The sequence below is a fragment of the Balaenoptera acutorostrata genome, chromosome 3 (assembly GCF_949987535.1).
Source record: "Balaenoptera acutorostrata chromosome 3, mBalAcu1.1, whole genome shotgun sequence".
Taxonomy (NCBI): Eukaryota; Metazoa; Chordata; class Mammalia; order Artiodactyla; family Balaenopteridae; genus Balaenoptera; species Balaenoptera acutorostrata.
The window spans coordinates 93908679-93934175 of NC_080066.1; the positions used below are offsets into that span (position 1 = coordinate 93908679).

General features: G+C 40.3%; 1 protein-coding gene across 5 annotated transcripts; it reads right to left on the reverse strand.

Moving 5' to 3' along the window:
- Window positions 1–1081: 1081 nt before the first annotated feature.
- Window positions 1082–25497, reverse strand: ADAL (adenosine deaminase like). 5 transcript variants are annotated; one of them, XM_007173580.3, is made up of 11 exons: window positions 25220–25497; window positions 17796–18024; window positions 17424–17554; window positions 16870–16930; window positions 13284–13368; window positions 10653–10734; window positions 8383–8509; window positions 7266–7346; window positions 4921–5059; window positions 2745–2845; window positions 1082–2200 (listed from the first exon to the last, which is right to left on the reverse strand). In XM_007173580.3, the coding sequence occupies exons 2-11, from the start codon at window positions 17856–17858 to the stop codon at window positions 2006–2008; spliced, it is 1065 nt and encodes a 354-aa protein (XP_007173642.1). In that variant the 5' UTR covers window positions 17859–18024; window positions 25220–25497; the 3' UTR covers window positions 1082–2005. The 5 variants fall into 5 exon arrangements, with proteins under 5 accessions (XP_007173642.1, XP_007173643.1, XP_007173644.1 ...); XM_007173581.3 differs by having other exon boundaries at window positions 2725–2845; XM_007173582.3 differs by lacking the exon at window positions 17796–18024.

Sequence of the window (25497 nt, forward strand, 5' to 3'; positions counted from 1 at the left end):
ACTGGGCATGGAGAATAAGTCAATTTTAAAAGACCCAGGACCAGCCCTGCAACCTCCAGATGAAGAGAATGTGCAAAAGGAATAGGGCAAGAAAACCATAATTCAAAGAGTCATGTACCACAATGTTCACGCAGCTCTATTTACAATAGCCAGGACATGGAAGCAACCTAAGTGTCCATTGACAGATGAATGGATAAAGAAGATGTGGCACATATATACAATGGAATATTACTCAGCCATAAAAAGAAACGAAATTGAGTTATTTGTAATGAGGTGGATGGACCTAGAGACTGTCATACAGGGTGAAGTAAGTCAGAAAGAGAAAAACGAATACCGTATGCTAACACAGATATATGGAATCTAAAAAAAAAAAAAAAATGGTTCTGAAGAACCTAGGGGCAGGACAGGAATAAAGACGCAGACGTAGAGAATGGACTTGAGGACACGGGGAGGTGGAAGGGTAAGCTGAGATGAAGTGAGAGAGTGGCATGGACATACATACACTACCAAACGTAAAATAGAAAGCTAGTGGGAAGCAGCCGCATAGCACAGGGAGATCAGCTCGGTGCTTTGTGTCCACCTAGAGAGGTGGGATAGGGAGGGTGGGAGGGAGACGCAAGAGGGAGTAGATATGGCGATATATGTATATGTATAGCTGATTCACTGTTATACAGCAGAAACTAACACACCATTGTAAAGCAATTATACTCCAATAAAGATGTTAAAAAAAAAAAAAAGAATAGGGCAAAGGCAAAACTCTTACCAGGGAAAACCCAATTTTATCTCAAACTAGCTCACAAACCATTATCTGCCACCCAATCTGCCACTCCTGAGGATGGAAGAAGCAAGAAATAATACATAGTCTTCAAACATTCTAAGAAAGAGAAACCAAGCCCACTGTCGGGGGAGCAGGAGGATCTATGCACCCCTCCCTTTTAATACTCGTTCAGCCTTTGTAGGGACAGACTGGATGGCATGTGCAGCAGAGGAAGCAAGAATATATTAGCAGGAGCTGGACAGTCATATCTGTTCTCATCAGTTGTTTCCTTAGTGCTATTATTTCTTTTTATTTTCCCCATGCTATCATTCTTCCCTTCCTTTATTGCTTATTCTCTATGGCCAATGCCACAGAACTTAATACACACACACATATATACATACATTCGTATATATATACAGAGGGAGAGAGAGAGAGCACTGCCATTTCTCTTTTACTGTAATCTGAGTATAGAGGCCATCTTGTCAACTCTGTAGAGAATTATTTTTATGGTAACCACGTAGGGGAGGGAAGATGAGATATGAACATAAGAATGGATCAATTCTCTCTCCATTATTCGATTCAAAATCTAAAATGTATCTTGACTCCAGGAGGATTAATCATGAGAAGGGCAAAGGCAGATCTCAGAAGCTAGCTTTATCTGTCACTTAGGGTCACCCACCCAAAGGAGATTAACCCTGGCTACTGGGATTCACAAAAATCCATGGTATGCAGTGTAGCCTGGAGTCCACAGTTCTGGGGAATACTTAAGTGAAGGGAGTCCGATTAAAGTAAGCACAACAAAATACAGAGCTGTCATCACAAGCTAGATGGCTTAAAGGTTTTGGCGACAATCTGTTTTTCCTTCTCTCTTTACCTTATTTAGACTAGTAATTCCAAAACTTTTCCTGATGAGAACCTACTTTGATTTTCTTGAAGTTTCATGATCACTAATGAAGGACTGTTAAGTCAAAATCACTGCTGGAATGGGGAGTTCAGTGAGCAGCAACTTTCAAGTCCCTTCCTGTAAGCGGCATGGAGGTAAGCCATGGACGACCTCAGAGCCTGCCCGTCAGTTTAAGAGAGACTTACTGGGCATCCGCCATGAGTAAGGTGCTAGTGTTGGAGCCCACGGCACTTGGCTGCTATGCTTCCACGGGAGGGAGCAGTGGACAGCTTACTAAGTGGGATACAGCAGGGGGATCTAGGTTGTAATACATACTGGAAAGTAGTTCACCTCATTACAGCTTAAAAATGGGACACTTTTGGCTTCAGATGATTCCACTTCTTCCTCAGATCAGACTTGGTGCTGTCAGAAGCAAAGATGTGGCTGATGGATTCATAAGACAGATCCCACACCTGAGACTGGGTCAAGTGAAATGTTTCAGCTGCCAGCTGGTACTCTTGAGAAAGGTGTGTTGCAAAAACACCCTTATCATCAGTCTGCCAACATAAGCAAGAAAGTTTCAAAATGAATAAGGAAATGATTTTTTAAAAAACAACAGCTTTCGTTTAGAGTACTTTCCTATTTACCATGCTTCTTTTAAGAATTTAAACAGGGGTCTATAAATGTATCCATGCATATCTATGACTGAACAGGCTTTTTTATCCTTTTTAAAAACAAAAAATAAAACGCCAGGGCAGTGGCTCTCAACCACGGCTGCATGTTTAAATCACCGAGGGAGCTTTTAAAATGTATCTGTGCCCAGGACTCACCCCAGATCAATTAAAGCCGAATCGCAAGGGCTGGGTGCTGGGCATCAGTACTGTTGTTGTTCCCCCAGGTACTGTCCAGGACCTTTCCCCGTAGAGCCAAACCAGAGTCACGCTGGCCCTTTGCAGCCTCTCAAGCCCCAGCCTCCTCTCACTCCTCCACTTGGGCATCACCCCCAAGGTGTGCAAGGCAGCCAGCTAGGTAGTGAATGTCTGACCTATGGCAACTCAGGGACTAAAGAGGAGCAAAATACCTCACAACAAAACACCTTACACAGATCACGGCAGGATGGACAATGCTGTACCAGAATCCAAAATGATGCTGGTTATAAGATGGAACTGTCTGACTTTTGACGTTCGAGGTCAAACAGAGTTCTAGATGAAGAGGGGAAAGGAAGAAGCCTCTTATTAAAAGCAGATTAGTAGACTCATTCACTGTTCACCAAGTAGATACATGAGAAATCTTTCCAAGCTATGCTAATTTCTAGTAGTTCATTATTTTACAAAACCGACCTTTTCTTATATGTGAAAATTTGTAGTCCAATGAGTGTAGTTGTATGGGAACTATGTGCTGCAGCTCATGGCAGGGAATTAACATCCCCTTCACAGCCCTGTGCTTCTCCCTTTCTTTTACCAAAGAAGGAGAGGAAAGAGGGGTGTGATAAGCCAGTCACCATGAAGAAGGCAGGGAAGTATCGTGATAAGGGAGCAAAAGGAATCTTTGAAGGGTTGCTGCACTTCTTCCTGGTCTTACAGTGGGAGCTAAAGTAAAGGTAAGAAAATGGTAGCACTGTCGAGGGTTACAGTATTATAAAAAGCCAAGAGCAGAAATGGACTTTTTCTATGGCTTCAAAGAAAACCTCTAAACTCCTTTACTCAGACAACCATCCATTCACTGCCTGCTGCAAGTCCATCTTAAGAACGACTTCTATGATTATAAAACTCCTGCCTTGAAAAGCTGTGCCCGGCTCCCCAGCCAGAGTAAAATATTTCACTGACTTGATTGATGGCATCTGCTCCCTTGAGTAAGGCAGCTGCAACACAGGGCCACTCAGTCCCAGCAATGGCAAACCCAACCTGCCCCTGCTGGGAGCAGAGCTGGGCCACCACACCAAGTAAGATCACTATGCAAGTGGTTTCCAAGATCCTCTACTTCTGTAGAGGTTTAAAAATTTCCTTAGTAAAAAGAAAAGAAATCTCACCCATTGTGAATTGCTGAAAAACTCTGTTAGTTAAAAAAAAACACCCACACAGGTGTTACTGCAAATTGTTAAATTTGTAAGTTCAGTGAATTCATCATTCAGTAAAGAGGTTTTCAGCCAACTGCTTCTTTCCCTCATCAGAAAGGCCTTCCCCAACTATCCAATCAAAAGTGGTTATCTCATCACTATTCTACCGGCCTGTTTAATTGTCTTCAAAGAACTTAACACTGATATTTTCTTGTGTATTTGCTTACTGTCTCTCTTACCTATGCTAGAATATAAGTTCCTTGAGAAAGAAACATTGCCTGTTTTGTTTACTGCTGTATTCCCAGCAATTTGAACAGTGACTGGAACAGAGTAGGCACTTCATAAGCATTTGTTGTTAAATAAAAATAGCTCCAGGGGGGACTTCCCTGGTGGTCCGGTGGTTAAGAATCTGCCTTCCAATGCAGGGGACGTGGTTGAATCCCTGGTTGGGGAACTAAGATCCCACATGCCGCAGGGCAACTAAACCCACGCGCCACAACTAGAGAAGCCCACGAGTTGCAACGAAGACCCAGCGCAGCCAAAAAAATAAATAAAAATTAAAACCCTACAGCTAACATTACACTTAATAGCGACAGATTGAATGCTTTTCCCTAAGATAGGGAACAAGGAGAGATGTCAGCTCTCATCACTCTTATTCTACAAAGTAATGGTGAATAAGTAAGTTCAGCAATGTCACACAACACATGATAAATATAAAAATATCAACTGTATTTCTCTATACTAGCAATGAAAAATAAAAAAATAAAATAAAATAAATTAATTAAAAATAAAAAAAGCTCCAGGTATACACATGCAGACGAGCAAGTGTGTGATGGTTAACAGACATATAAAAATATACTTGGAATCTTGCATAAGTCTTAATTTTTAAATAAATGTTATACATTTTCATAACATACGTAAATTGGTTAAAGTCATTCCAAAATACTAGACGACCCTTATTCCCTCAATATAATACCTGGTTCCAGGAACTGGGGAATGTGGCAGTGAACAAGACAGATAAGGGCCCTGCTCTCATGGAGCTTATACTCTAATGGGAGCTAAAACTTCCTGTTACTTAAATAAGGCTGAGAAAGCATCACTTAACTTCTAAATGATATTTATATATTTAGAACAGTGCTTCTCTACATATGGGTTGCAACCTGGGGGCTGGGGAGGAAGGGACAGTGAGTTGCCTGGAGGACCTAGAGCCTTAAGCCTTACCGAGCGGTATCTGGTGTTGCCTCACAAAGTCCACCAGATCCAGGGATCCTCCCTCCAAGGAGTTGAGAAATGTGCCATGCCCGATTCGGTCAGGAAGCAGGCCCAGGAGTACTTGTGTTTCTTTTTTTTGGTTTGGAATCTCAAAAAAAGGGGAAAGAGGGCATCAATAACCTCTTCCAGTGGTTCTTAAAAGTACTTTTTTCTATAGCCAGGTATTTTGTCCCTCTGGGAAGGTAATGCAGACATTCTGGAAAGCTGAACCACTTAGACCTTCCAGCTCTCTTCTTTGCCTTTTATGTTCCCATTTATTTCCCAATATTCTTCTAGATTCATTTTCATGATAGTAACTATGGAGTCAATAGCCTTTTCACACACATTCTCCTTTAAACCTCACAAGAATCATACAAAGTATTAAGATGAAGAAGTCAAAACTCAGAAAAAGTAATTTTCGAAAACAAAATCTCACAACTCTATATGCCTATGTGTGTTCTGTGTTGGGTATGTGTCTTCATACATATTACAAAAAGGGATAGAACATATATATATAAATAACAAAACTGTTAATAGGATCAACTCAGGAGCAGAACTGAAGGGAACCTTTCATTTTTTATTTCTTTACTTCTACTTTACACTATTTCTCTACACGTGGATTTTCTTCAGATACAAATAACTTTTGTAGTTAAAAATATAAAGCATTTTAAAGAAAAGCTTTCCAGGCTCACAAAGCTAGTGAATGGTGGAGATAAGGGTGAAACCTGGCTCCATCGGACTCCGGGGCCCAGACTCCATCCGCATACAGTGCGCTCACGTTCTATCTTGACAAAGCTAGCTAAGTGCAAACCACAACCACCATGAAAATGTCTGGCTGTGCTCTTCATCTCCTAGATAGCCTAAAAGACAAATGACCATAACATGTTGAAATGAAATGTTTTATATCCAATGGACCAAACAAGAAAAGCCACAGAAATGAAGGTAAAGAGCAGGTTCTGATGCTGTGCGCAAAGGCCAGAGGTAACTGGCCTCATGCTGGCTGTTCTGTTATCCTGACCAATGACTTCAATCTGGCATCAGTTTGGTCAACTAGAGGGTGTCCTACACGTGAAAGATCTTTTGGTCAGAGTGTGGAAACATGGATCCTAGATTTTAAGTTCTGCCACTAGATTACTGACTCTCTGCTTGTAGACATGAAAAACAGCCAGTACTGACACGAAGCTCCAATTTTTTCCCTAGTCCTTAAATCATGACCTTAATTCTCGAAATGATCATGCGAGGTAAGTAGACGAAGTATTATTTCCTGCATTCAAGAAACAAATCTAGGGGCTTCCCTGGTGGCGCAGTGGTTAAGAATCTGCCTGCCAATGCAGGGGACATGGGTTCGAGCCCTGGTCCGGGAAGATTCCACATGCCACGGAGCAACTAAGCCCATATTCCACAACTACTGAGCCTGTGCTCTAGAGCCCGTGAGCCACAACTACTGAGCCCACGTGCCACAACTACTGAAGCCTGCGCGCCTAGAGCCCGTGCTCCGCAACAAGAGAAGCCACCAATGAGAAGCCCGCACACCACAACTAGAGAAAAGCCCGCGTGCAGCAACAAAGACCCAAGGCAGCCAAAAATAAAAACAAATAAATAAATTAAAAAAAAAAAAACAAATCCAAATTCATCAAGTTGTATAATTATGTACAGCTTTTTGTATGTTAAAAAAAGAAAAAAAGAAATAGCTAGAAGTACTGAGGTAGAAAGTAAATCCATCTGTAAAATGGGGAAAAGTCCAGGAGAGTCCCTTGCTTGCCTCACAGGGATGTGCTGATTAAGAAAGTGACTGTTCTCCAGCTACTCTCTGTGCATTATCTGCACTGTACTCATGCTGCCAAGGAGCTGAGGCCACAGGGGCACTTGATCTTCTGCTGAGCCTTATAAAATGATGATGAGCTACTTCCTTTCTTGCCAGTGTATGTGACACATTCTGGTTCCTTCCCTGCAAGGACAGGTGAGACAAACTCATGCTTTTCTCAGTGTCAGCTTGCCGATAACAAGGCTGCTGATATAAATTCATGCATTTTCTCTAGCAAGCTGTCAATTAAGCTGTTTTAAGGACACAACCGTAGTGCACGTCAACAGCCAACCCCAGGAACCACAAAAACATAGAAACAGCAACGTGAGGGACTAAAGCAAGTTATGCCTTTATCATTATAATTTACACAAAAATATTTCTACTTTCTCTTTCTAAAAATGTTTTCCCAAGCCAGGTCTATCTTTAGCCATGTACAAATGATTATTATTTTCCATTAATTATTTTCCATTGTAACCTACCCTCTCCAGCCTAATTTTACAATATTATTTACCTCTGAAAGATGCAATGCCAACTTCAGACCTGATTTTTTAGCTTCTAAAAGAGGTTCCAAGAAGTCTTTTGCTTGTCCTGCCTTGAAGACAAAAGTTAAAATAAGGATGTATGAGTATAGGCAAACTGAAGAACTGGGTACTCTGTCTCAATAAAAAAATAAAATAATGGCAGAAAAAAAACAGCAGATGGACTTATTTGCACATTTTGTTTATAAAGTCTATAGTGTGCTAGACATGTTAGAGAATTCAAAGCTGGCACAGACACAGTCCTTGCCCTCAAGAATCTCAAGTATCAGTGAACCTGATGACAATCAGCTAAGCTCGATATAACAGTCACCAAATTTTACTTTTGGAAGGATATCTAGATATATAAAGCTAAGAAGGAGAACTCACCTGATTCAGGAACCAGCATGATTAGTAAAGAAAGCTTCCATCAAATGGACGGATGAAACAAGGCCAGAACAGCCCAGGTTTTGACAAAGCCGTAAGAACCAGGTTCACAGGACTCTCTAATTCAATGGTTTTCAACTGGGGTGATTCTGCCCTCCAGGGGACATTTGGTAACGTCTACAAACATTTTTGGTTGTCACAACTAAGAGGGTGCTGGTGTCTATCGGGTAGAGGCCAGGGACGCTGCTAAACATCTTATAATGTACAGGGCACCCTCCTACAACAAAGAATTCTTTGGCCCCAAATGTCAGTAGTGCCACAGCTGAGGCACCCTGCTTGAATCTGACCAAGAAGCTCTAGACCAGCCTTTCTCAACTGGGGCTTCTGTGAGACAATTAAGCCCTAGCCATAATTAAGCATTAGACATGGATTACATGTTAATAAATTAACTTCTCTAGTAGAATGGTACTAGCTGTGAACCAAAATAAAATAATCATATTGTCATGCAAATCTTTTTCCCTTTTTTTAGGGGGCTTAATTCTTTCACAGAACCCTGTCTGAGAGCAGTTGCTATAGATGTTCTGGTCATCCAGGGCAGGATAGGGCTTCATCCACACAGAGAGTCTGCTGGACCTCTGGAGAAAGCAGGATGCTCCAAGCTAATCCTCATCCCACAAACCGATTCTACCTTTTAGAAATAAAATGTATTTTGGAAAAGTAACTTACAGTAGGGTCTCCACTGAGGTCAAGGCCAAGAACTGTATCCTCAGTAGAAAGGAAGAACTCTTCAGCAAGTTTAACAGTCTCCTTGGCTACTGAAGGGCCACCTCTTCTGTCGACTGATATCAAATACCTTTGATACAAGAAAAACACAGCTGAAAATGAGTATTGATTGTGTAGATGAAAAAGACAACTCTTGAGTATGGCCAGAGAGGTATGGCAGGCTACGTGGAATACACCTTACTGGAAAAGTACAGCCTGACTGACTTGACGTCTTACTTTGCCATAAGGAATGAGACATAAATTCCTAGATAGCACCAAATATCTAGTTAGTGTTCAAAGTTCTAACTATCTCCTGTTTTTTTGTTCATGTATTTGTTTTTTACAGTTTGATTCGGAATCCAACTAAGGTCCACACGTTGTGTTGGTCAATGTGTCTCAAGTCTCTTTTAATCTGTAGCCACTTCCCCCTTCCCTCCACCCTCTACCTCACACCTCCCCCCGGCCTCTTTTCTTGAATTTATTTGTTGAAGAAACCACATCATTTTTCCTATAAAGCTTCCCACATCTGATTTTGCTGATTGAATCCCCATGTTGATAACATGTTCTTCTGTCTCTTGTATTTCCTATGAATTGGAAACTGGATCTAGTCTAGAGGCTTAATCAGATCAGATTCAATATTGAGGCAAGAGGATTTCATAGGTGGTGATGGTTCTTTCATCAGGAGGCTTAGATCCCTTATTTCATTAAGGGTTACAACATTGGTAATATTCTAATTCTAACATGTATCCAATAGCTGATACAAATTCATTCTTCATACATTAGCTGGATTCCTACAAGGAATTGAATACCCAGAGAACCCCTGTTAATATTGTGTAATTTTCCTCCAGCATTTATTAGTTTATCTATTTATTCACAAAATAAAGAAATCTCTCCAGCATATATTTATTTACAAAATTTGGATCAACTATATATAAAATGCAGTTTTTTTTTCCACTTAACAATTTCCCCTGCCATTAAATAATGTTAGAAAACAATATAAATCATATGAATATAACATAATGTAATTGTCCTCTGATTGTTGGACATTTTAGGATGTTTTCTACTTTTTGTTATAAATAACACTACTGTGAAGAATCTTAACATTTATCAATCTATTTCCTTAGGATACATTTCTAGAACAGAGTTACTGGATCAAGAGGGAAATTATTTTTATAGATCTTAATACCTCTTTAGAGAGGTTTTATTAATTACATATGCTCACCAGCAGTGTGTAAGTTCACAAACACTGGTTAATACTCTTTTTGGGGAGGGGGTGAGGTGCCTGAAATGAAATGGCATTGTAATATTTCTTTTTAAAATTATTTGATTAGTGAAGTTAAATAGTTTTCTATACATTTATTGGCCATTTGTATGTCTTCTGAATTCTCTTGTCTTTTGCCTGTTTTTTTTTTTTAATTGGGGTATTAGTCCAGTTAAGCTTAATTTTGAGAGATTTTATAGCCAGAAACTATACAGTTAGCTTTCTTCCTTTCTTCCTTCAAGGACTTACTGAGCCCTAATTATGTGCCAGCTCTGTTCTAAGTACTGGTGGGGTAGTGGTGAATCAAAAGACAAGGGCCCTGGCCTCACTGAATTTACACTCTAGCGGGTGAGTGTGTATATACAAATAAAACAAGAAGACTTCTGATCTTGTTAAGAAGAGTGCCATAAAGGAAATAAACGGGGTGACCAGAAGATGTGGGGAGGCACTTTAGATAAGGTGGTCAAGGAAGGCCCCTCTGAGGAAGTGACAGCCACACTGAGACCTGAATAATGAGAAGCCAGCCATGGGAGGATACAGTGGAGGTGTGTTCTAGGCAAAAGTAACAGGAAGTACAAAGGTGCTGACGTGGGACAGTCTTGGCCTACTTGAGGAACAGAGGGCGGGCCAGTGCGTGATAAGTGACCAGTGGTCCAGATGAGGCTGTTGAAGTAAGAAAGGCAGCCACGTGGGACCTTGCAGGCCATAGTAAGAAGTCTGGATTTTCGCTGAAGAGCCAGGGGAAGCCATACTTCACAAGAGCAACAGGACTCAGAACTTTACTGCCACACGAAAAAATTCAGAATTGCATTCTCAACTTTAAACAACAAGGTTCTTGACTCTGTTTTTTATTAAAAGATAAAAATCGGTTATTGGTTGATTTATTAAAATCCACTATACTCAGGCTCAAAAGAGTAAATTTTTCACATTCTAGTATTTTAAATGGTGACCACTAAGGTACAATGCTTCTTACCTAACATCAATGTCTATGTTTTCTTGTTTGGACTGTTTTATACCCTCAAGTACAGATTCCACATAAGTCTTTTTAGTCATTCCTGGAAAGGACACAAATAAAACACTTTTAAAGAGATCATCAACTACTTCATCCTTCAACATTAGCATCCCTATATGAACAAATACATTTTCACTTTATGTGTGATATGGGTATGGTTAAAGATGAGTTATGGATACATTTTAGTAAATACCATTTATACTTTAATAAAATTGGAAAAAAATGAAATACTAGAAAAACGAAATTTTAAAAAAAGACATAAAATTCAAGCTTGTTTAAAAATTATTCTCAAATTCAACAGACATAAAATTACTCTCGGGGCTTCCCTGGTGGCGCAGTGGTTAAGAATCTGCCCGACAATGCAGGGGACATGGGTTCGAGCCCTGGTCCGGGAAGATCCCACATGCTGTGGAGCAACTAAGTCCGTGTGCCACAACTACTGAGCCTGCGCTCTAGAGCCCACGAGCCACAACTACTGAAGCCCACGCACCTAGAGCCCGTGCTCCACAAGAGAAGCCACCGCAATGAGAAGCCCGCGCACCGCAACGAAGAGCAGCCCCCGCTCACTGCAACTAGAGAAAGCCTGCGCACAGCAACGAAGACCCAACACAGCCAAAAATAAATAAATAAATAATCAATTTAAAAAAAAAACAAAAAACTACTCTCACAAATTGCTATAAAAAGTTTAAATGCTTGTTTTAACCAAACAAGAATAACAAAAGCCCTTTTCTGGGAATTCCCTGGTGATCCAGTGGTTAGGACTCTGTGCTTCCACTGCAGGGGACATGGGTTTGATCCCTGGCTGGGGAACTAAATCTCCATGTGCATAGTGTGGCCAGAAAAAAAAAAAAAAGCCCTTTTCTAAGGCCTGTCCTTAAAAAAAAAAAAAATGCCAGAAAATTTTTTCTCTACTAGCAGAATGTTTTCCTGCTTGTCCAGGAAAAAATCCTCTCTTGGTTTCCTTTTCCCTCAACCCTGCTCAGACTCAGTGTTTCTCATCCAGGGCACTAGAGACGTTCTTTCAAGTTCAGGTGCTCAAGTCCTCCTCTTCTGTGGGGCTCTGAAAAAGCACTCTCCAGAACAACCTACTCTAAAATACTCTCATACCCCAGTTATAAAATGTTTACGTTTAGTGGAAAATCTCTAGAAAAAACACAGACAATTATAAAGAAGAAAAATAAAAATAACCTGTAATCCCACCACTCAGAGAAAACCACTGGCTGTTTTTCTAAGTGTGTGTATATGTGTAAACATATATATATATATATATATATATATATATATATATATATATATATAGTTTTGAATAGATGAGACGCTACTAGGTATATATGTATCCTGTTCCTTCATTTAACGCTGTATTCTGAGCATGTCTTCACTTGATTAAAGTGTCTTTGCATATATTTTTAATGGTTGCCAAATATTCCATTAACCTTTATTTAACTATTCCCCTATTGCTGCATACTTAAGGGGACATTCCCCTTTGAATCTCCCTTTGAAGAGTCAACTAGCCCTAATAATTGGCAGGTTTCTTCTTTCCTTCCCTTTCACTATCCTCACCAGTATAACTTGGAACTGATCCTACAGTTTAAAAATGTGAGATAAGAATCTTCTGCTCAGGGGGAGGAATAAATTGGGAGATTGGGATTGACATATACACACCACTATTCGTAAAACAGATAACTGATAAGGACCTACTGTATAGCACATGGAACTCTACTCAGTACTCTGTAATAACCTGTATGGGAAAAGAATCTAAAAAAGAGTGGATATATGTGTATGTATAACTGATTCACTTTGCTGTACAGCAGAAACTAACACATTATAAATCAACTACACTCCAATATAAATTAAAAAAAAAAAAGATTCTTCTGCTTGTCTCATTTCAGCACTTACTTTACTATACGTAGTTTCAAAAATTTTACCCCCTGAACAATGCTGGGCTACACGTATCAGGGTGCAAGATGATCTGGTAGGGCCTCTTTAGGTCACAGACAAAGTGCTAAGGAGGACCCAAGGGCACCATAGAATATCTCCTGATGCTGCTCTTATTGAAAGAGGGTCCCAGGAAATTTCTCCAGATCACATCCAGATCCACTCATCTCCATCCAGAGAGGTTTTGCCACATCACAGCTTGCTCCTGGCCTAAGATACCATCAGTCCCTGAGACGTGACTCAATAACCTTCATTTCAGTGATTGTCATGAAATGTGATTCTGCATCCACTCATTGTCTCACAAGTGCCTTGATGCAGGGAACTCGAACTAGCATTTATTTAAGACAATGCAACTATGAGGAAAAAGTGTTCTTTTCTCAGAGTGAGAAAAATAAGAACAAACAAAATGTTTGTAGGTCTTTTTATTTCGCTTCAACAGATAATACCTGACCTGATTTTTTTAAGTTAAGAATAACTCACTCATTAATAACATACATCATTAATGTACATCATGTACATCAGAAGATTTGGACCACTGACCCTACTTTTACAATAGTGTAAAAGTAAATACTTCATAGTCTCAACTTGCAAACACATGCATCATCAAAGCACATGAGAAAAAAGACAGACATCTGCTGAGAAGTAGTTAGATTCTACCTGTAGCATTTTCTCTGGGTGTGCTCCTTAGTTCCAGGTACTTGACACCATCGTCTGCAAATTCTTTAATGACATCTTTCGTGACCTGATAATAAAGGCAATGTATGCAATATTGATGTTAGTGTAAGCGTCCCAATGAAAATGCCACGTGCTACAGCTTTATTTCATGCGTTAAATTTGATTTGCAAGGAGTGCTGGGCGTCTCCCACATGGTGAGGATGACCTGCTTTGTCACACCCCTAGTGGAGGCTGTGACAAAACTACCACATTTCCAATAGCTCCCCTTACCTCCCCCATACTCACATGAAATCCAAATCTGCACGTCACCCACACCTTGTGTCTCTCTTCTCCCCTTTTAACCATTTCTCTATTTCCTAATGAACAGCAGACTGATAAAACAGAGGCAAAACTAAAACCAGTAAAACCACCTATGAGTGTATACTATTAGAAATTTCATTACATATGGAAATAAGCAACTAAAATGATTAGGTAGTACTGATGTACCATTTAAAGTCATGGCTTAAGATTCTTATTCAAGTTATTTAGGGATAAGTTGTATTTTTCAAGAATTTCTTCAGGCAGGGTTAAATTTCCCCCAGAAGTACTTAGGAAGATTCTTCTTAGGCAAAGAAAATGGGTGATAAATTTGAGTAAAACTGTATCCAATCTAGCACAAAGCTCAACAATCCAAAAATTACTAAATCACCAAGATAAATGATATCTAAAGGCTGAAGGCATGTTTTCCTTCATTGCCATCAACCCTAAAATATACCAAATCTAGAAGAAAAAAGGACCAAGTTAGAAATGCTGTGACAACCAGCCCTAGTTAGTCCTTACAGCTGGTATCCTATTCTTAACCTGCTTTGACCACGTGCACATGGGCATGCAGGTGCAACGTCCTGGCCAAGGAACAAGGCTGGCTGGTTGCGTGGACGGTGCCTAACTGGGTGGCCCCGCCTTGGTGGATTCATTGCAATCCAAGATCTGGGCCTCATCTTTTTTCTTTACACTGAAGCCAAAAAAGGAATTTATTATAACATGAATATAACGGGTGGCTCGGATTCACCAAGAGGTCTGGAGAATCAGCCTCAGAGATTACACAGCTCAGGACAACACAAAAGCATTCAAAATCACGTGACATCCCCGGACCAAGCAAGACACCACTGCTTCCTCCACCACTGAGCAGAACCCTGCAGCCTCTGCAGCATCGTCACAGGCACTGGACCCCATAGCACTGCTGTCTCAGGAACCCCATGATGCTGCCACTGCCACCACCAGAGCACCAGCCTCATCTCTGCAGGTTGAGGAACTCACATCTTATCATTGCTCCAGAACTAAGCAGACCCAGAAAGGCCAACTCACCCTACCCCAGCTCACAGGAGACTAATGCAGAAGCCTATTTGTAATGTATGAATTGCCAACGAGGGTGGAAGTGAGGGTGTGAAGCGATCCTACCTACTATCCAGGGCACCCCCTTTCTTGATGGTGAGGTACGTGTGAAGCCAAATAGAACAACAGAAGGTTGCTGGCAAATACTAACTGAGAGCAATGGGAGGAAGATTTCTCTAGGCCACATTAAGGCCTGTGGAATCATCTCTAGCTCACGTCCAAGAACACTTCCCTAGGGTCCCTATCCGTGTTGGCCAGATTCAGCCCTTTCTGCTCCGTGCAGCAACAGGTACCGAGGGCAACTCTTGGCTCTTTGGGCTTTCCTCTCCTATGCGCTGGACTGAGAACATCTACTCAAGTACTTTCTTCAGATAGAATCCATCACAATTAGTTAAGTTTCTGCTTACTCCAAGGATGGTAAGACTGCACATCTTGAACGAGAAAGAACATGGGCTCTGGAATCGGACAAAATAGTCAATTCTGCCACTTACTGGCAGTGAGTGACCTTGAACAAGTTACAATTAACCTCTTTAGGCCTCAGTTTTTTTCATCTGCAAAAAGGGAACAATAAAAATGTCCACCTCGATAGGGAGGGTGGGAGGGAGACGCAAGAGGGAGGAGATATGGGGATATATGTGTATGTATAGCTGATTCACTTTGTTATAAAGCAGAAACTAACACACCATTGTAAAGCAATTATACTCCAATAAAGATGTTAAAAAAAAAAATGCCCACCTCAGAAAGTCATCTTGAGTATAGTGTCTGACACATGCAAGTTAATATTATTTCAGTCACATTTCAATCCTGTCTCTTTGAGATTACACCCAGTCGCCATGACTTGACTGTTAAGTGATCCCCACTCAGTCCCACATCTGTAAACAATCTCTTGGCTTACTCCCACACATGATTCATTTATTATATGTAAATGTTATTAATTTCACTCTCTGGGGCATCTCACTGTCATCCTCTCGACCACCTACAGGTGTTCGTCTAAGTAGCACTAAGTCAAATGCTACAGAATCTTAATTCCTCACCTCATTTTAATAAAGCTTTTTACCAACTTTGGAAGGAATGAAACAATGAGCATGGCATATGATACCCATGGAGCTCTCAGAATCTAAAATTTTTATCAGGTTTGCTCTGTTACACTCAACAACAGAAAGTGAGACAGAGCCTCCTGTGGTGGACATTCCTAGCAGGGTTCAATGGTACCTGTTGAGTGGCTGATTACACAATGCTCCCTTGGGTTCCTATAAATCCCTGTGCATGTCTGTAACACAGAGCTTACCTCATGATGTTGGATTTACCCTCTTATGGGTCTGTCTCTCCAGCCTGACTATAGATTCCTGAGGGGCAGGAACCATGCTGATCTATCTTTATATCTCCCAGTCTTTAGCAGGGTGCTTGGAACATTGTGGGCACTCAGTCAACTTTTGTTGAACTAAACTTTTAGAGTTAACCCTCCTCCAAAAGGTGATTAATTTACTTAATAACTGTCATGAGGATCAGTCTCAGCCAAGGAGGAAAATTCTTTCTTGACCAGTCAAAAGTCACCTCTCCAGAAACACAGGTTACACTTCTTACTTTGCATTTTTTCTAAGGGTTAAGAACACTGATAGGATTCTGCTTCTCTCCAATTACAAACAGAATATTTTAAAATGCCAACCTGGTCAGATCAATATACAGAAGCCAGTCTGCCATATCAGACTCTAGTATCACAGAGCTTCAGCTAAGGCAACACAGTGGAGTCCTCTAGCCCTTCATCCCCAGAGGGAAGGCACAATTTCCCTAGGGATTAATCATTCAATCTGTAAGCACTTCTTGAACTTCTTCATTCTCTATAATGTCCACCCAGGGGCAGTTCAAAGTATCCCAAGCAATACATGTAAAGTCTATGGTCAGATATTTCATATATATATATGTAAAACAGGATAAGATTTTCTCCTCCACATTATCCACTACCTAATAGAAGATTCTGATCTTGGTTCTTTCCTCGTATCTTTTATAATGGACGTATCTTTTGATATTAGCTCTTAGGCAAATGTTTTATATTATTTTTTAAAAGAGTTACCATAAAAAAAGCAGAAAACACTTTTCATCAGATTCTTGATGACAGCAAAAGGTCACGTGCAACAAAAGAAGGGCATCAATTACTTACTAATTTTTAAACCAGTCTAAAAATTACTTCATTCCTCACCATTAGAATATCTTCAGGGCTAGTAGTAAGCTGATGAATAATCTGAAACATCTGGAAACATCTGCAACATGAAAAGTTTTAACGTACTTTAGTCATCAAAAACTTCACTAAATTAACTGATTTTAGGCTAATAGTAATCATATATTTATAAAGAACTAGAGAATAGGTTTTTCAAAAATTACATTGATCTGGAGGGATAATCAAATGACTGAAAATCATACGTTACTTTTAAGTGGGAAATAATAGTTTCCCTTCTCCACCCCCCCAACCCCTACCCCAAGTGGTAGCAGGAAACTGGGGAAAAAAACCAACAAGTCTATATTTTCAAGTCTAAAGAATATTACAATATAGTGTAACTTCACAAACAATACAAATCACTAAAAATACTGTCAACAGTCTGACAGTTGGGAAAAAATGCTGTATGTCAAGTTATACTCTCCATACCAAATGGCTACCCTATTCCTTTAACTACAAAAATCTGAATCCTTACATAACTATTTACAATTGCAAAATAGAGAAATAAAGAAGTATGTCCACAATCTCCCCAAACTCACTCTTCTAAAGTTCTTTTCTTCCCCTTGTCAATCATAGTCATCTGATAGTGGATTTTAAGACCTGGCTTCTTGGCTATTAATTTCTTTATGGTATTGGAACTAATGGATCCATTCAAGTGGGCATGAAGTTCCTAAAATAAGAATACAATCAGTAAAAACTTCTCAAGTCCACTAGATTCATAGCATCAGACCAGGTGCTTGATGTTTGTAGTCTGTACTAGGCAAACTGCCTACTAGATGTAGCTATATAACTTTTAAAATGTACAAAGTTTGCAAATTCTACCTATAAAATGTACTTGTCTTTTGTGAAGAGAAACAACATATAAGTCATTATAATTAGCAACACTCCAGATTCCGTGGTTGAATTCTCACCACTTTAGGTAATTTTGAGTAAAAGGTTGTCTTCCATGGCTGTTGTTCTTCTGCCTCCATCATGATTTAGCAGAATAGCAAGGTCTTTCTCCAAACACTTATTCTTGGCATGAACAATACAATGTGGTTCAGTCAGTAGGTTCTGTGGTCTTGAATTTCCTTCAGATTGCTTCACTTCCACCCATTTTGATAAGATAAACAGTATACATAGTTCTGGGCTCAGCTTCACCTATTTAAACGAATGTGAACATTTTCAGATGTTGATGCAAAAGCAAAGAAACAGGTTTTGTTAATTTATTCCTCTAAAGACAAAAGCTACTCCAAAGCTAACTTAAGTGAGCCAACAACCTGAACAAGAAATAAGAAAAGCCCTCAAGCTGGTAAGCAGTGGATTAAAATCTGAAATTTAGTAGGGTATATTCCTTTATCTATTAGCACTTTCTATAAAACTACTTCTAAAACTAGAAATTTATAAGACCTATTTTGGGTCTAAAAGTTTACATTTTTGAACTATTTAAAATATGTAAAGGAAGAGGCATTGGAGTCGGATGGACCTAGGTTAATCCTTTTACCAGTTCTGCTCTTAAGTAGCTGTGTGGCCTTAGTCACTTTTAACCCCATGGCTTCAGTTTCTTTATTTGTAAAAATGGGATAAAAATTCGATAAAAATGCAGAGTAGCTGTGAGGATTAATAAAGTACTTTAAATTCCCCTCTTCTATGTTCCCATATAATCCAGTGACTACCTTTAACTCAGCACTTTATCACACTGTATCTCAATCACTGATTTACTTGTCTTTCTTCCTCACCAGACTATATAAACTTCCTAAGAACAGGGGCTATGGCTTATACTACCTCCCTAGCACCTGATAGGGATAGAGTAGGATAATTAAACAGTTACTTTAAAAATCCCACTAAAGGATTAAAGACAGAAAGGGAATTTCAAGGGAGTTTGGGAGTAAGCTAATGACCACTCAAAAAAATAAGCCAGTAACCTAGCAACAATCTACCTTGAAGGAAGAGCAGGTGCATCCAAGCGTCAGACACACTCAAGCCACAAACCCTGATAGTTAAAACACAAGACAATAGATACTGGGTCTGAATCTTGTTACATGAAGTCAGGGAGTTAATAGTCCTTAAAGAGTAGCATTTCTGTGTGTAGCCAAGACAGAAACACAGGGAAACAAACTAGGTGAAAGGGGACATTATACTGAAACCTGAGATTAATCACCATATTTTAGTATATGTTACCACCTTTTTGCTAATATACATATGATTTAAATAGCAGCATGACAGTCCTGGTTAAACCCTACAGGGCCAAAGGAGGAAATAATGATGTAAGCCTTGACGTCTGCCCAAGAATGAGGAAGAAGGTGGTCTTCCCCTCCCCAATTTTCTTTTGTTTATAAAAATGAAGCCCTCTCAGTCCTGGGGCAGAGCCTTCTCCCCTGCCCGCTTGCATTTCTTACAAGCATCCCATGCTAATAAACTCAGTTTGGGAATTCCCTGGCAGTCCAGTGGTTAGGACTCGGCGCTTCCACTGCACGGGGCTCAGGTTTGATCCCTGGTGGGGGAATTAAGATCCTGCATGCCATGCAGGTGCAGCCTAAAAATAAAAAAATAAACTCACTCTTTGCCTGCCACTTTTCCTCTCAATGAATTCTTTCTGCGCCGAGACAAAAGTACCTGAGTTTCAGTAAGTCCTGACACCAGGAGAGTGGTTTCAATTAAAAGACAGCGGGGGGCTTCCCTGGTGGCGCAGTGGTTGAGAATCTGCCTGCCAATACGGGGGACACGGGTTCGAGCCCTGGTCCGGGAGGATCCCACATGTCCGCGGAGCGGCTAGGCCCGTGAGCCACAGCTACTGAGCCTGCGCGTCTGGAGCCTGTGCTCTGCAACATGAGAGGCCGCGATAGTGAGAGGCCCGCGCACCGCGATGAAGAGTGGCCCCCGCTTGCCGCAACTAGAGAAAGCCCTCGCACAGAAACGAAGACCCAACACAGCCGTAAATAAATAAATAAATAATTTAAAAAAAAAAAAAAAAAAAAAAGAGCCCTAGCGTCTTAAAAAAAAAAAAAAAAAAAAAAAGACAGCGGGAACTACTGAGCCCATGCGCCACAACTACTGAAGCCTAGAGCCCGTGCTCCGCAACAAGAGAAGCCACCGCAATGAGAAGCCCGCGCACCAAGCCACCGCAATGAGAAGCCCGCGCACCGCAACGAAGACACAACGCAGCCAAAAAAAAAAAGACAGCGGGTTCGAGTCCCTCCTAAGTCAGGGATCATGGGTTCAAGTCCCAATCTGAGGTGCAGGTGTGTTCGAGCCCCAGCCCGTGGGTTTGAGTCCCACCTGAGAAGGAGTGCAGTTTCACACCTAGCACAGTGCCCAGCATTTTGTAGGTGATAAATAAATCCTAATTTCCCTTTACCTCTGAAGGTGGCTTATAAATTAAGACAAAATTCCAAGTGAAATTTAGTGATTTTCAAAGTAGGGTCCTCAGATATTAATCATGATGATGTTGATAAGAATAGCAGCTTCCATTCAGAGCCTACCAGTTAAGTGGCAAGCACTTTTATTAATATTACCTATAATCCTCCCCATAAGCTTGCAAAATAAATATTTTTACATTAAAAATCACTATTCCCTGGTGGCACAGTGGTTGAGAGTCTGCCTGCCAATGCGGGGGACGCGGGTTCGAGCCCTGGCCCGGAAGGATCCCACATGCTGCGGAGCGGCTAGGCCCCTGCGCCTCAACTGCTGAGCAACCCCCGCTCCCCACAACTAGAGAAGAGCCCGCGTGCAGCAATGAAGACCCAATGCAGCCAAAAGTAAATAAATAAAAATAAATTTAAAAAAAAAATCACTAAATTGATACTGAGAGGGTTAAATAAGTTACCAAGATATTAAAATGGGCAATTAAGAAAATAGTTTGTAGAGATCTAGACAGAGCCACAGAAATCCACAGAAAGGCTAACTCAGTATGAGATAAATTTCAATAGAATGCCAAAGTGCTTAATAGTAACAAATGAAAAAAGATAGACTATTTAATCAATATGTTTAATATCTCTACTGAAGTACATAAGAGATGTCATTAACACAGAAAAACATACCTTGACATAGTAAAGTCAATTTGTCATAAACTGACCTATAAAGTAAATGTTAATCAAAATATTCCCAAAATTATTCCTTAGAAATTGATTTTTAAAGTTCATGTGGAAGACTTAACTTGTAAAATTATTCAGAAAAAAATGTGAAGCTCAGAAGAATACCCAATATGGGTGAAGGTGAGAGTAAAAGTTCTGGTGGGAGCAGAACTTGGTATGATATTTTTGGAAGGTACTTTGGCAACATTCACACACACACATATACAAACCCACATACTTTTTGACCCAATAATTATACTTTTAGGAATTTATCCTGTATCTTATAGGATACATACAAATACACTTCTTGTAGCATTATTTATAATAGCAAAAAATTGGAAACAACCTACATGTCCATCAGTAGGGTACCGGTTAAATTAAGTGTATATCCATCCAACTGAATATCTATGACTATATGGAAAGACTTCTATAATATAGTGTTATTTCCAAAAAGTAAGTTGCAAAAAACATTGTTTACAAAGATGACATTTATAAACAAAGCATGTGTGTATACACACACACACTCTTATTTATATATATCTTTATTCCTAAAATAGGTATGAAAGGATACATAGACAACTGTTCCCACTAGAAAGTGGGTTGGAAGTGGCAAAAGTCAAGGGACAGAATTTTATTTTTACCTACCGTATAAAGTTTTGTGCAATTTGAAGGTTTTACAACTTGCATGTAATACCTGATTACTTTTTGAAATAATTTTAATAAATTAAAATTTAAGTAATAAATTTAGATAATTAATTCACTTATTACTTTTAATAAATCAATTAAAATAATTAACAAATTATTTTACAGAATTGTTCATAAAATAATTAAATAACTTTTTAGAAACCTTGCAAAACAGCTTTATGAATATGAATTACGAGAGGGAAGAACTTTTACATTTAGACAACAGAATGACAGCCTGAAAAAGCATTTAAGACATTTTACATAGCAGGCTGTTAACAAATGTTACAGATGGCTAACTTTTCGTATAAATTTTCAGTCCTACTCTAGGATCCTGACCTGATTTTGTGGCACATTTCAAACCACCCTCCAGTTCCTTAAAAAACTAGAAATAAAACTACCATACGACCCAGCAATTCCGCTACTGGGCATATACCCTGAGAAAACCATAATTCAAAAAGAGTCATGTACCAAAAGGTTCATTGCAGCTCTATTTACAATAGCCAGGACATGGAAGCAAGCTAAGTGTCCATCGACAGATGAATGGATAAAGAAGATGTGGCACATATATACAATGGAATATTACTCAGCCATAAAAAGAAACAAAATGGAGGTATTTGTAGTGAGGTGGATGGAGTTAGAGTCTGTCATACAGAGTGAAGTAAGTCAGAAAGAGAAAAACAAATACAGTATGCTAACACATATATATGGAATCTAAGGAGAAAAAAAAAAAGGTCATGAAGAACCTAGTGGCAAGACGGGAATAAAGACACAGACCTACTAGAGAATGGACTTCAGGATATGGGGAGGGGGAGGGGTGGGATGTGACAGGGTGAGAGAGTGGCATGGACATATATACACTACCAAATGTGGAATGGATAGCTGGTGGGAAGCAGCCGCATAGCACAGGGAGATCAGCTCGGTGCTTTGTGACCACCTGGGGGGGGGTGGGATGGGGAGGGTGGGAGGGAGGGAGACGTAGGAGGGAAGAAATATGGGAGCATATGTATATATGTGACTGATTCACTTTGTTATGGAGCGGAAGCTAACACACCATCGTAGAGCGATTATACTCCAATAAAGATGTTAAAAAAAAAAAAGTTTCCTGCGGGGGGGGGGGTGGGGGTGGGGTGGGGGGAACCACCCTCCAGATTGCCCCTTAACTAGTTATGAGTAAATTTACTGACCCAATAGCTACAATGTTAACCTATGGAAATTTGACAGCCACCAAAGCAAGCACAGTTTTTACACATTTTTAAAAGTTGTTCCACTGATCATTACCTAAGCTATTGCTATCAACAATTCCATGCCCTGTCAGACTCCATCTGCCTGGGCTGGCTTTGGCATGGATCAGAGAAGCAGGTGGGGTGGGAGTGATGTGCCAAACAGCAACACATTGAGATAAGATCTTTCTACATCTGCACTAATATTTCATCAAGTTAGAGCAGGGCCAGAACCAGGTCTCCTGTTCTCCTGGAGCAGGGGTCCCCAACCCCCGGGCCACGGACCAGTATTGGTCCGTGGCCTGTTAGGAACCGGACCACACAGCAGGAGGTGAGCGGTGGGTGAGCAAGCGAAGAAGCTTCATCTGTATTTACAGCCGCTCCCCATCGCTCGCATTACAGCCTGAGCTCCGCCTCCTGTCAGCATTATGGTGAGTATAATTATTTCATTATATATTACAATGTAATAATAATAGAAATAAAGTGCACGATAAATGTAATGCGCTTGAATCATCCCGAAACCATCCCAACCCCTCACCCCTGTGGAAAAATTGTCTTCCACAAAACCGGTCCCTGGTGCCAAAAAGGTTGGGGACCGCTGTCCTAGAGAACTTTTTTCCTCCCCGCCCTCCACCCCTGGCCCCAAAAGGGAACTCAGAATAATAAAAACACTTGTTACTATTTATTAAGCACTTAGTATGAGCCAGGCATTCTGCTAAATGTCTTGGATGGTAATTTTACTTGATTCTCATAACAACCCATGAGGTACTACTGTCTCATTTTACATAAGAAAATATAGATTTTTAACAAATAACCGGAAAACAACTGTAAGGCACCCAAATCACAAATTTTGCTCCATTCTCTTTCTTCTTGAATCACTTTTCTTGATCTGTTCTTTACCAAAAAAGTAGTATTTCTAATGTATCAGGTACATTTTACTAACTTGTCATATAAAAATTCATTTCTACAGCACAGTATTTTTTTTTTCAAAGTCCTACAACTTTTTTTTTTTTTCTCTTTGACCCTCGATAAACCCTGAAACACCACACAAAGCAGCACTTAATCCCCTCATTTTAGAAATGACTATCTCAAAGTCCAGCAAGCTCAGGGGAGTCCTTCTCTCATTCCAATTCCAAACTCCTCAAGCGTTCCATAGACCCAGCTGCCTCAGGCTGAACTTTACAACTCAGTCACTACCTTTAGAGACAACGAAAGTCTTCAGACATGAATTCCCTCTATTTCTCTCTGCTTTCCCTCACACTTAAATTTATCTTTATCTATACCCCTTCTTCCCTCATGCATCAGAGAAAGAGGATTCATTCTCCCGTCCCCAAGACTAATTTGTGCCCAGGATCCCATTCCTTCCTATCTATTCCAAGTCATTACTCCACTAATCTTCTCACTTTTCTGTTCATCAACCTCTCTCTCTCCAGTTGCTTATTTCCCTCAGGGAACCACCAGGTAAGTACAGTACTTGCTTCCACCTTAAAAAAAATAAAAATAAAAACAAACTTTCTTTTATCCCCCATTCCTCTTTAACTACTGCCCTGTCTCTTCTTTCCTTCTGAGCTAAACTTGAGCTGCCTCCATTTACTTCTCTCCCATTCATTATAGCATGGATTCTGCCCTTACTACTCCACAGAAATTGCTCTCCCTAAAGTCATTAAGAGCTCTTAAACACCAGATCTAAACGACACAGTTCCAGTATCCAAATCCAAATTGGCTGGACTCCAAAACTCATGCCCTTCACCATTATGCTATGCTGCTTCAAGGTAACCATACTTATAGTCATCCTGATTTCCTTCTCCATCTCAGTCACCAAATCCCAATTAATAAGTTACAAATCCCATAAATATCTCTGCAAGAGATTTCCTACGGGTGACGACTCCCAAATACCCAAATTAGAAACTTGATTATTTTAAACCTCCAAGACTCAGACCGTATCAGAGGGAATAATCACCTCTCTTCCATGATTCCCTCTTCCACAGACATATTCAACTTTGTCCTAGAAAACAGAACTTTGAACGTGGAGGGGAATGTCATTTTTCAGCTGAGAAACAAGAGGCTGAGTGGTTTACTTATTGTCAGCTTAGTACAGAGCCGGGAATACAAGGGAATCAATAGTGTACATCTGTGGGGAAACACTGATTGGGTGAGTCACAACTTCTGTAAAGGTTTTTTCATTTTGCACCTGGCCTCACTGGCTTGTTTTCAGATTTAAACGGGATCTCTTAGTAAGTACTCGTAGTTAGCATCCGAGGAGCGACCCCTTCTCCTTGCCCAGCAAAGTCAGTGGTTCTAACCCTGCTTTGCCCCTACCAGACACTCAATGCAGACCCTGCCCTCCAAGGAGCTCTGGTTGTCAGTCCCCACACTCACCTTTTAAAGATTTTTGTCAACAGTTGAGTCAACTTATGACAGCTTAAATTTTCACTTCAGACAGGAAGGCTTGTTGAAAAGTGATAACCCGCGCTTCCCTGACGCAGTCCACGTGTCCACAATAAGCCCCAGCCGTCACTCTTGCCGCGCAACCGCAGTCCCAGAGAATCAAAGAAATGTCAATCACAGCCGAATGTCAGCACCAGCAGCAGCCTCCTCAATCCTGATTGGTGAGGTGCGCTCTTCCCGGAAGTGACGCACACCTGTCCAAGGAAGAG